Below are 12,213 nucleotides of genomic sequence, written 5' to 3'. Positions count from 1 at the left end.
AAAAAAAAAAAAAAAAAAAAAAACAGGAGCCTAAAGTAGGATAAGGACCCAGCAGCCCAGACTTCTCGGAGGCAATGAAGCGACTCTCCGTATTTTCCACCCAGAAAGTGACCCAACCAACTCACGCTCACTTGCACCAGCAGGGGCAGAGGAAGATGCCAGCCTCTGGGGCTCAGAAGCCATCGCTGAAGAAAGTTCACCAGCAATTAACCCCTGGGGACAATACTTGAGAAAGTGCTCTATTACAGGAGAAAAGAAACCAAAACAAAGGGAATAAATAAATCCCACCCCCCAGGGCATGGTGAAGAAAAAGCCTAGGGTAAGGCCAGGAGGACCTAGTCTGATTAGAGGGGAAGGCAGAAGGGTGGATAAAGTGGATTATTCAGCAGTGAAAGAAAAATCCTTGCCCCATAGAACAAATCACCGAGAAGATGCAAAAAAAAAGAAGACAGGATAAAGACACAGAGCAAAACGGAGAAGCAAAGATGCCAAATGTCATGACACAAACTAAAATAAAGCAAAACTTTAAAAAGAAATGAGCTGGGGGATTTAGCTAAGTAGTTCCACCACCTGCTTTGCAAACACAAGGACCTGAGTTCAATCTCCATACCAAAAAATAAGTAAAATAAACAGAAATGATCAAAAACTCACCTGACCTTGATATGACCTTGGGCAGTCTCTATTACAGACTAGAATTCAGGATGTAGGACACAGAGGGGAGGGAAGAAGCCCAGCACCCATGCAGCTGGGCCAGAGCAAAAGGTCTCGGTTTTAGCTCTCATTGTCACCAGGGCAGCTCTCCACAGGAGGGTCCAGACAGCCCAGGAAAGACAGGGTCTGATCTCAGCCCTCACCTCTCCCGAGTGAGGGGAGTAAGGAGCAGCACGTTCGGCCTGATGGTTCAGGTCCTGACATTTACTGAGCAACTACTGGCACAAGGGACACTATAACAAACAAAACTAACACCCTAACAAGAAAAATGTAAAAACCAAAGCAGAATGAGCCCATGTAGAGTACTGGGCAAAGAAGCAGTAATTTAGACCTGGAAGCCAGAGGACACCCCCGAAAAGGGCGAGACAGCACGCTTCTGCGGAGCACTCTGGAAGTGAACAAGTTGGCCTTATCACGAAGTCTCTGGATGGAGCTGGTGGCGCAACCCAGGAGTAGAGGACATGCCTACTAGGTTCCAGTCCCCAGCACCAGGATAAAACAAAAGACACAAACCAACACAAATTAAAATCATTTAACTATAAACAGTTTACTCAGGAGCGGTGGTACACACTGCGCTGGAAGGCTGAGGCAGGAGGGTTACAAGTTTGAGCCCAGCCTGGGCATTTCAATGAGACCCTGTCTCAAAATAAAAACTAGGGCCAGAGATTTAGCTCAGTGGTTCTGCCACCTGCCTCGCGAGCGCAAGGACCCAAGTTTGATCCCCGGTATCAAAAAAATAAAATAAAATAAAATAAAAGGGCCCAGGTGTGCTTCAACACTCCCTCAATAACTAGTGTGAAAAGAAAAAGAACTGGGGAGTCATTAGAAAAAAGGGGGTAGGTTTGGAATAATTCTCAACCTTCACATGGTAAATCAATAAGCATTATTCACAAATAAAAAATAAATCAAGAAACAGGATTTCAATCAGCCTAGGTTAAAGACACATTGTAATCTGCCCAGGAAGAACTGCTAACTTACTTGCAGGCTGCCTCTTCACTTTGCTACAATGTATGTGTCTGAGAGATACTTTTTAAGTATACAAAATATCCTTCCTCCCTAAGAGCTGGGGCATTTCTCACTGACAACAAAGAGCAAACTGTGTACTTAGTCTCTGATACCTCCCCCAGCAGAGCAGTTACTCTGTAACAACTGAGGAGCTGGGTGGTTACTGGATAGATGAATTGAAACCACACAGTTCTTCCATGGAGCCACCAGGGCAGTTACCCTGCTGCTGTGTGTCGAACTGCCGGGGACTCTGATGTGTGTGATGACACGGGGGTCCACTGTGGTGCGCCTGGTAAGCAGCTGAAGCGTTTGTTAGGAGCTCGTAGCTCCCAGAAGGTGCCCGGCAGGGCCGGGCCTGGTTAGCACCCAAATGAGGGGCCTGCACAGCCCACCCTGTGTGCCGGTGAAGGAGCTGAGGGACAGTCCAGACAAGCAAGCCTGGCTCCTCACGACTACAGGAGAGTGGGCCTTGAGCACCACCTCAGAACCTCAGAACCTATAGGTTCCTCATGCCCCTGAGCAGGTGACTGGACCTCTGTCACCTCCGTTCCACATCTGAGTCTCAGGGATCCTGAAGTCCCACAGTGCAGGGAAGTCACCAGGAGCGCAGGCATAGAGGCAAAGCCAGATGAAAGCAGCTCGCTATTAGTATGACTTGGAGGAGCTGCTTAGCTGTTGCCACGGTGGGAACAAAGATGGATGGCTTCGAGGTGAGGGGAAACAGTCACCAGGGCCTGTCCCCTGTGTGACTGCAACGACAGGCGGAGGGCACCGAAGAGCCTGGCAGGAGGGCTACATGCTGGCAGGGCTGCCACTCCTAAGAGGCTTAGGAGGGAGGGAAGGGCGAAGGTGGAGGTTCAGGGAGGACAGATGAGGAGGGAAAGCAACAGCTCACACTCCGCCACGAGCAGTCTCAGGACGGTGCCCCGGCAGGAGCACAAGGTCCTACGTCTCTGACGCCTTTCAGCCCTGCCTGGGCGGGAGCTCTTACTCAGGAGCTACTTCCACAGCCGGCAGCAGCTAAGGGCCCAAAGCCCTTTAGCTACAGAGAAGTTTCCCTTCTGCTAAGGCACATCCATCCAGGCAGTCCTGCCGGGGCGGTGTGGCACACTCCTGTCTTCCCAACTACAAGGGGGCTGGCAAGTTCCGGGCCAAATGGGGTGACTTAGGGAGACGCTATCTGAAAGGGCTGCTGATGCAGCTCAGAAGTAGAGCACCCGCCAGGCATGTGGAGGTCCTGGGTGGGAGGCAGAGCAGGAAGAGGGAGGTGGGGATGGGGAGGAGGAGGGCAGGCAGGAAAGAAGGGCTGGGGAAGGGTGCGGCTCACTCACGAGCGCCTGTCTGGCGTATCGGGCCCTGGGTTCCAACCCCAGCACCGCAAACAAAAAATAGTACTGGACCCTGTGGGACCCCAGCCTGAGCTTCACATCTGGGACTCGGTGTTAAAATCAGACCGCCCTCAGTCCCCAAAGAGCTCAGGAGCAACCACCAACCTTGTCTCCACGTCTCTACTGAACCCATCTTCCCCTGGGGCCCCTCCCCAAGAAGTCACCCCCGATCCCAGACTGGGTGTTACTGAACCCATCTTCCCCTGGGGCCCCTCCCCAAGAAGTCACCCCCGATCCCAGACTGGGTGAGTCCCACCTCTGTCTTCCAGGAAGCCCAGGGCAGCCGTGCCACGGTGGAGCCGTTCGGGGTACAAATGGGGCACTGGTGCTCATCAGGCAGCAGCAGACAGTGATGCGTGACAGCAGCACCAGACAGTGGTGACAGGTGCCCCTCTAACTCGTTCTCAGAACGGCGCCCTAGGAGGGCCCATGAGTGGAGACACACACAGTCCCCATGGTGGACGTGACAGCTGGGGAGGGGCAGGACACGGCCACCTCAGAGGACGGCCGGGCACCGCACGCCACTGGCCCGAGAAAGAGGGACGGGGCGGGGCCACTCACCACGCTTGGGTTTGGGGAAGCTGTCGTGCAGCCGGAAGATCACCTTCTCCACGAAGTGCTGGATCTCACACTGCTCAGGGCCGCGGACAAACACCATCCAGTCGTGGGTGAAGCCCTCCGTGGTGGGCTTCTTGCGCAGCTGGGCGCGGTGTCCCAGCTCTAACTTGACCTGTACAGTGCACTGCAGGGAGAGAGAGGTGGTGTGGTCAGCTGGAGGCTGAGGCAGGGCTCGGAGCGCAATCAGTGAGGCCACGGGATGGAAGTGCCTCTTCCAGTTTCCCAGACAGCAGTGTCCCCACCTGCACCTCCAGTTCTCCTTTGCAGATGCTCCTCTTCTGGACACCCCACTCACCCAGAGCCCCGAGTGTCATCTCCGCAGGGAAGCCATCCCTGGCCGCCCAGAGAAAGCACCACATCCTCGTCCTTCTAGCAGTTTCTCGGCTGGAAACTGGCTCGCCGACTATGGGCGTCCACCTGCTCCCCACGGAGATGTCACTAAGGACGGCCACACTCCTGGCCTCAACACTGCAGAGGGACACTGGGGCCCTGAGAGCAGCTGCTCACCTTGGAGGAGCAGGCTCCAGACTCAGGCCTAGGGCCACAGAGGCCAAGGGCCACCCCTGGACCCTGCCTCCCTGACCATGGCTCCAAGGCACCGCAAGGTGCCCATCTCCACTCCACACACACAGGACACAGAACAGACGATTTCTCACCTCTAGGTTACCAGCAACAATGGCTCTCAGCCCCCACAGCACAAAGGGTGCTGCCAATGCGAAAGCAGCAGCCAGCATAGCCCCCGGCGACAGGTCCAGGTAGCCCTGCAGCCTGACCCTGTGCCCTGAAGTAGGGGTGGCCAAGGCAGTCCCCTTCTGCTGAGCACAAAGCTGCAGCCTTCAGAGCACTCTTCACACCTCAGGCAGGCAAAGCCAGCGACCGGGAACCCACTGCAAACATCCACTCTGGGGTGTAAAAGCCTCCCGACTTTAACAGACACAGCCCTGACACCTAGTATCAAATGCGCAAGTGTTATAGAAGGAAGTGCAGCCAAGTGGACATTTGTTTCTAAGCCAGATAAGCACAGGCAGCAGCCAGGAGCCAGTGCCTATCGCCAGGGCCACTCCCCCAAGCTGGGCACCCTCCCCACCCTGACCCACAGAGCTCCATCTGCGCAGTCCTGAGACTGCCTCTGTCCAGACCTCTGCCTCCAGGATGGCGGGGGGGGGGCACTCCCGCAGACGCCACGGCCCGAGGACGAAGCGCAGGACCCTCACAGCTCCATCTCCAGTTCCATCACGACTCACTCCTTCCAAGTCACAACGGTACCTGGCGGCCTACAGCCCACTCCACACTTTCCACTGAGGGCCGCCACCCTGTACACACTCGCAGTGCACAGGCGGAGGCAGCTGCTAAGCTGGCGCTGTCTCGGGTCCCAGAACTAAGGAAACAGGAAACACCCCACCCTGTGTCCCAGCTCGGATACCCACTCCTGTCCCTCGGCCTGGGGGGCTCGAGACTCACTTCTCCACTGGGCAAAGTTCTACCATGCCTTGAGCCCAGCTGCAGGGCTGGCCACTCCCTGAGCATCCATTCTAGCCGCCACACAGGACACCGGTCATCAGTGAAGTTCAGGGCCAAGCCCCTGCGCTCCTCACCCTGCCCCAGCACCTCGGTGCTTTCCTGCTGCACCCCCACCCTTGGAGGTGACCACACGGTGCTCGTCTTGGAAGTGTGGTACGCAGCGAGTCAGCAGCACTGGACCAACTTAACCAGAGCACGCACAGGCCAGGCACTCTGGGGATGGCTTCCCAAAAGGGAAGGGCCAGTAGCAGAGGACAAAAGGGAGGCTCCAGGGTGTGACGAGCTGGTAGGAGGCTTGGGATCCAGGTGCTCAGCCAGCCAGGTGTAAGACGGGAATTTTTCCAATTAAAAATAACAACAACAAATAAGATTTATGATAAGTGTATGTAATTTGTATCAATTTTAAAAGTTAATTTAGAAAAGAGATGGGATGGAAGTAGCTCCTCTGGCCCAAAATGATGGTCCCTTTGGGGCTCCCAGGAAAGAGCAGTGACTCACTAGGGACACTGAAAGGAGAGGTTTGGGCCGGGATGGGCACCCAGATTGGACACAAGAATGATAACGTAAGCACATGACGAATACAAGGAATAATACGTAAGTAACAGTCCTCAGCCATCTACATGCAGTCCAGGCTAAAGGCAAGTAGGAAAAAGAAGTGAACAAGCCAGGACACTGGCACACACCTGTCATCTCAGCTACTCAGGAGGCTGAAGTAAGAGGATCCAAGCTCCAGACCAGCGTGGCCAACTTAGCAAGACTGTGACTCAAAACTAAAAATGAGGGTGGGAAATTCAGCTCAGAAAGCACAAGGTCCTGAGCTCGATTCCTGGTTACCACAAAAATAAATAAATACATAAAATATAAAAAGGGCTGGGGATGTAGAGCACTACAACTTCCTGAGTTCTATCCTCAGCACCACCAAAAGAAAAACAAATGGTGCCGAGTGGCCTGGCAGGAAGCGCACAGAAGGAGAATTCACCGATACATTAGGGAGAATCAGCCAGATCCCAGGGCAGAGGAGATGCGGGAACTGCAAGACCCAGGGCAGGGATAGCAGAAACGACAGGAGCGGTGAGGAGGGAAGGAAAGAGAAGCCGCTGAACTCCCACAAGCCAGGCCTGAGGGAATGCTCAAGCGGAAAGATCCACCAAAGCCAGCCCAAGCCCAACTGTGCAGATAACTAAGGAACACTCACATCAACCACAAGCACCCATCTGAAGACGACCGCACATGGAGAATGCCCAACAAAAAAAACTCCAAAACACTATTTCCAGTCCCAGGGGACTGGAGCTTCAGTTGTCCTATCCACGTACACCTGTCAGCCTCTCCCTTTTCCATCCTGAGAAAGGGGACCCGACCTAAGCAGCTGGGAGGGTGACGAGCGAAAACCTCACTCTTGAGTGGTAGCACACATATGTAATCCAAGCACTCGGGAAGCTGAGGCAGGAGGATTGCTACGAGTTCGAGGCCAGCCTGAACCACACAGTGATAACAGATTGTAAGTAGATGATGGATACAAGGAATTTCAGAAAGAACTCCCCCCCTCAAAAAAAACCAGAAAACTTTAATTTTTACTTCTCTGGAGTTTACTCCTACAGAACAAGATTGCCTCCTTGGAGTTAGTTACTAGCCAAGTTACTAGTTAGTTAGTTACTGCTCAGCCCTCAGCCGCCTGCCCGGCTGCCCGGCATTTTGGACAATAGAGAATTGCTACTCTGGGCGGGTAAGTGGTGGAGCCGAGATTGTGAAAGAAGGGAGACCATGGCTCCCTTGCAGAGGGGGAGAACACAGGCGCCAAAACTGGGCTGCATAGGCCAAAGTAAACAGGAAGGTTCCAGGAGGCAATGGGTAATCTTTGCAACAGGGAAGCCGTGCCCAAAGCACAACCTGGTGACATTTATCCCCCAGGGGCTGGCGCCAAGTGCAGCCTGAACACCCCCACACAGGCCGTACTGAGCTGCAGACTAGGCCAACAGAGCGGAAGATCCTGGCCTGCTCCTGGGCCTGCTGGAAATGCTGGGCTCAGGAGCGGCCCACCCCCTGGACGCTGCAGACAACTGAGAAATGCACTGGAGGGCTAACAGACTCTGCACCACTGCCTTAAAAAGGAACCACTGACTCAGGAAGACGTTTCAGCTATGCTAACTGGAACCCAGAGGGATGCCGAGCCCCTGCCAACCTCTCTGACGTGTCAAGTCACAATAATTTACTAGCACAGAGAGGCCAATCCCACAGTCCAGGGTTGCATCCCTCCTTCCTCTACTCTTTCCACAGCCACCAAACCAATCAGCTGCTTCTCTGGGAGGGTGCTTGGCTTTGAGGCTAAACGGTGCAGACACCGAGTAGGAGACCCCTGGAACAAACGCATCTCACCTACCAAGAGCCATCCCCCCAACCATCCCACGGAGGCTCCTGCTGCTGCTTGGAGGTCACATACAGAAACCCAGAATGGCTGCTGGCCATGCAACACTTGGGGCTGGATGACTGCCCCTTCTCCACACGGTGGAGGGTCACCTTGCCACCCACTCCCCAATAAAAGCTCAGAATGAAGGGAGGCATTGCCATGCCTGCAGAAAGTGATAGCCACCTCTCTTCTGGAAAACCATCCACAAGTCAACGACAGATGGGGGCCCAGGGGCTCCAAGTGTCATCTGGGGACACTCAAGCTTGGGCAGGAGCCTCAACTGGGCCACTGCCCTCAGTCCAGGCCAGCTGGCAGAGGACACACAGAACAGAGGGCCAGAAACTTAAATCTGGCAGCCACGCAAACAAATACTAGAGGGGCTTTCCAGACTGTTCCCTCGCAGAGAGAGAGAGAGAGAGAGAGAAAGAGCGCGAGCGCAGCTCTCTCCAGGTAGGGACTGAAATGGCCCCTTCCTGGCACAGGGCAGACAGCTCTACTCGATTCCAAGCCCTTCTTCATCTGTGCCATCTGGCTTCCCCCGAGACCTACCATAAGCCTAAGCTGCAGATACCAGGTCTTTAGCAATTAGTTTACCTGTAAAAGTCTCGCAATTTTCTGGTGGGAATTCGTCCCACAAATGCCCTCTCCTCTGGGGAGTCGCACTTTACAAAGTAGTATAATTATACCTGGAGTTTGGCTACTGTGTCTCGTTCCCTGTGAGGTGCAGATCCCCGGCCCCTTTAGGAGCAGAAGCACTCGGTCTTGTCTCTCAGCCTCAACTGGCTCTGAAGTCTGACTGGACACAGCGAGGCTCTACACACACAATGGTGGGAAAAAGCAACAGGGCTCAGGCAATCCTCGGAGCCATGGCAAAACAAGACCAAATAAAGAATGCTTTTCGGGACTTTTTCCCTCTGGGCCCAGACAGGGGCTCTCAGAGACAGCCACTGAATTAGATCAGAAGAAGGGGAACCAAAGGACAGGTACCCCTTGGTGACAATTCCCTACCGCAGAGCACTGCCTGCCCAGAAGGCGGAGACAAAGCCAGAGAGCCAGCACCGCTCACTGGCAGCTGCGCCAGGCCCCAGACTCTAACCACAGTACAAGGGGGCTGGTGGCCAGCACCTCCACCCTTTCCTGGCTCTATCCACCCTCGTCCTGCTGACACAGAGCACAAGGTTAATGACAACAGGAGGAGGCGGCATGCAATAAATTTCTCTCTGGAAACACTGAGGATAGGTGTGCAGACCTTGCAGATATGCACATTAACCATAATCCTTCACTATCAGCTCCCTGGGATGGGCTATGCATACACAAGGTGCCATTGTGAGTACACCAGGGCCAGGGACTCTCAACTTCCCTGGGGACTGAGGGGAGCAGTCTTGGGAGAGAATTTTTAATGTGCACAAACCCTTTCCGGGCATCTGTCTCTTGGCCAGGAGGACCTGACTGCAAATAAACTGATTCCTGGTTACTTTTACTTAGAGCGGAATGCAAAACCTAGCATTAGAAACTACGAGAGACGTTAAAAGGAAAGAGAATGTGGGTCTCTGTCCTCAACAACCTGACAGTATAAAAACTTCAGGACAAAAGCGTGGCAGGCTGAATTTCACAGGACTTTGAAAGTAGGGAGTTGGGGTAAATCAGTCACCCTCGCTTAGCACACTGGGTAATCACTAGCTTTTCAACAAAGGTCTGGGGAAAAGAGTAGAGGCACCGGAGAAAAATTCCAGCTGGGCTCCAACTCATCTGAGGACATTCCTGAGCCCAAATTTCCTCATGTAAAATGGGTGGCTTGGGGGCTACTCATGGCCACCAACATCAGACACGAGCCTGCCCTCCAGGAAGAGCCCAGTCACAAGGCAGTGGCTCTGAGTCAAACTGCAGGCCACGTGAAGAACAAGCAAGCAGCGATCCCACCCTCTCATCAGCCTGTCAGAGGCCAGGTCGGCCAAGGGGACACGCCCAGACCTTTTAAGGCATGGAACCACCCAGCCGCTGATGCCACTTCCCAGCTCCCAGGGCGAGCCTCGTCCCAGGCAACCTGTGGCCAGATCCTTTACCATCTTTTCAGCATCCACTCAGTCTTCATCCAAGTCCTAACCCAGATCCTTCCTCACCCAGGCCTGGAAATAAACCACACTTCTCCCAGACACAACCCTTAAGTGAGCAGAGATCGCATGCACCCGCTTGCCAAAGAAAACACAAATGCCACAGACAGCACCAGCAGCACAGCGGGGCAGAGACAACCAGACTCTTCTCAGGTCATGAGCAAGAAATGATGCCAATGTGGAGAAGGTGGGAGCCCAGAGCAGAACGGGAAATCCCACTTCCCAGCTGGGCCTGAGTCCTAGGGGAAGGGGAGCCCGACTAGTAAAAAGAGCATCAAAGCCTCTGGAAGCCAGAGTGCGCCCAGGGGAAAACCATGCCATTCGCTACTATAATGAGGCATTTACAGGTCTGGGGCCTCTCTGGGCAGGGGAGGAAGCTCGTGCGGAGTCAAAGCCTTCTCTGTGCACCAAGAGTCACTCTGGACACTTACAGCAGCAACCCACCTACCTGGTCAGGGACACCGTTCTCTCTCTCTCTCATCTCCCCAGGGGTCTCACTCTTTGAGCAAGGGACAGAGATCCCCCCCCAGTGTCTCCCAAGTGCACACAACTTGGGATCAGTGCACCCTTCCCTCTGGACCTTTGCACACACAAGGCTCTAGACTGTAGAACTTTCTGCACTGATGGAAATGTCAGACCCACAAGGGCGCTAGTGTGACTGAGGGACTGAATTTTTCATGTGACCTGGCTGAAGTTTATAATAGCCAGAGGTACTGGTGGCTGCATACTGGACAGTGCAGACACAGCCAGCTCTCCACAGCCAGTGTCACCTAAGTGGGGCCTCTATCTCTGTCACAGACCAGAAAAGGCCCTTCTTCCCATCGTCCCACTTATCTCAGTGACAGCCGCACAGATATCCAGGGCTTAGCACATCACAGGGAGATGGCCTGAGCACGCAGAGTGTGAGGGGTGGGGACAGGGGCCATACTCAGGGTCTCTGTGGGACCTACAGAGACTTTCCCGGGGTGGGCGTCATGGATGGCAGGCACTGAGGAGACATTTCATTGGGTTAACTCAAGAGGGACCAGAGACGGCAAGCTGTTTCTACGAGGGTTTGTGAAAATCCACCAACCGTGTGCTGTGCACCTTTCTACACCTCTCAAGACAAAGACGGCCACGACAAAGATGGATGAGAAACCAGAAGCCCGAGCCACCTGCCTCAGTGATCCTGCGCCACTGGTGGGAGATGGGCGGGAGAATAAACAGTCCCTTGCCCCCCACCTCAGAAACCACACAGTCCCATAGCACCCTACCAGGCAGAGCCGCCTCCATGGCGCCAGCAGCCAGGGACGCCCCAACCTGCCCTCGCTCCCGGCAGAGTTTGGCTGCCACCCCCACAGCCCCACAATGCCCGCCTCCCTGGCCTGGCGCCCCTGGAAGCCAGAACAGAAGGGGAGGATGAAGAAGTGGCCCTGGGTTGGAGAGAGCAAGGGTGCTGAGTTTGAGGAAAAGGGTCTGGGTGCTGAAGAAGGCAGACAAAACAAGACTGGGTGTCGGGAGCCAGAAAGGCCTCGGGTCCACAAGAACCAACAGGACTGGCAACAGCATGGCTTCCAGATCAAAGTGGGAGCTGCCCACAGGAGGGAGGAGGTGGGGGATCCACCTCGAGCCCATACTGAGGCTCTAAGATGCTGGGGAAGGAATGGAAAATGAAGGGTAAAGGGTAGTGGCTAAACATGAAATCAGGTCAGGGAAGAAACCGTCCCTGATCCTGGTCTAAGAGAAGAGGATGTAAAGAGAAAAGAGACAGCCCTCAGGTTCTGAGGTTCAAAGGAAAATGACAAGGGCCCTGAAACCAGATGGGGGCCTGGGGCAGCAGTGGGTCGCACAAGCCCAAGTCCAAAGGGAAGGGACGCTCTAGACACAGGCCTGAGTCCCTGTAGCAAAGGATGGCAGCTCGAGGCCCAGAGAGATGAGGGAGTTCAGGTCCCGGCTGAGATGCCAGGAGAAAGAGATGTACGGTAGGGTTCGGATGACTCCGGGCCCAGGCAGGGGACTGGGGGAAAGGTGGCCTAGGTTGGCCTGCAGTGGAGGACGGAGGGCACTAGAAGGACTCCAACCTGAGCTAAGGCTGAAGGGAGAGCAGGCAGCAGGTTGGCGGTTTAGGGAGTTTGAGGAGATTTGGGGTCCAGAGAGGAGGGGAAGACAAGGCCTGGCCACAGGAGGGGAGAGGGAGTGTGAGGGGGCGCTGGGCTGGGCTGAAGTCCCCAGAGCTGGCCGCAGTGACTCTGGGCGGAGCTGGAGGTCCCCAGCGGCATCCTAAGGGGTTCTGGGTCGGTCTGGGGTTCCCAGGAGCTGCCCAAGAGGTTCTGAGTCGATCTGGGGTCCCCAGGGCCATCCCAGGAGCTCTGGAACGCACCGGGTTTGCGAAGCGCGTCCCAGGGGGCTCGGGGCCCCACGAGGGAGGTCTGGGGGCGCGGGTGGGGGAGGGGCGCCCCGCCCCACGTCGAGGCCG

The 12,213-nt window shown here is 54.9% G+C and overlaps 1 protein-coding gene across 1 annotated transcript in view; it reads right to left on the bottom strand.

The window, feature by feature from the left end:
- Positions 1 to 12,213, bottom strand: part of Mllt1 (MLLT1 super elongation complex subunit) — a 63,145-nt gene that overhangs the window by 42,371 nt on the left and 8,561 nt on the right. Inside the window, exons 4-8 of the mRNA XM_010635068.1 lie at positions 11,719 to 11,780; positions 11,337 to 11,389; positions 11,012 to 11,131; positions 4,379 to 4,503; positions 3,666 to 3,933 (exon numbers count right to left, since the gene is read on the bottom strand). Of these exons, the coding sequence (XP_010633370.1) occupies positions 3,666 to 3,933; positions 4,379 to 4,503; positions 11,012 to 11,131; positions 11,337 to 11,389; positions 11,719 to 11,780 (628 nt within the window). The remainder of the gene's footprint in view (positions 1 to 3,665; positions 3,934 to 4,378; positions 4,504 to 11,011; positions 11,132 to 11,336; positions 11,390 to 11,718; positions 11,781 to 12,213) is intronic.

Source organism: Fukomys damarensis, unplaced genomic scaffold (assembly GCF_012274545.1).
Source record: "Fukomys damarensis isolate Sample0158 unplaced genomic scaffold, DMR_v1.0_HiC HiC_scaffold_37, whole genome shotgun sequence".
NCBI lineage: Eukaryota > Metazoa > Chordata > Mammalia > Rodentia > Bathyergidae > Fukomys > Fukomys damarensis.
Note: the sequence above shows the minus strand (reverse complement) of the source record. Positions and strands in the feature narration are given on the sequence as shown.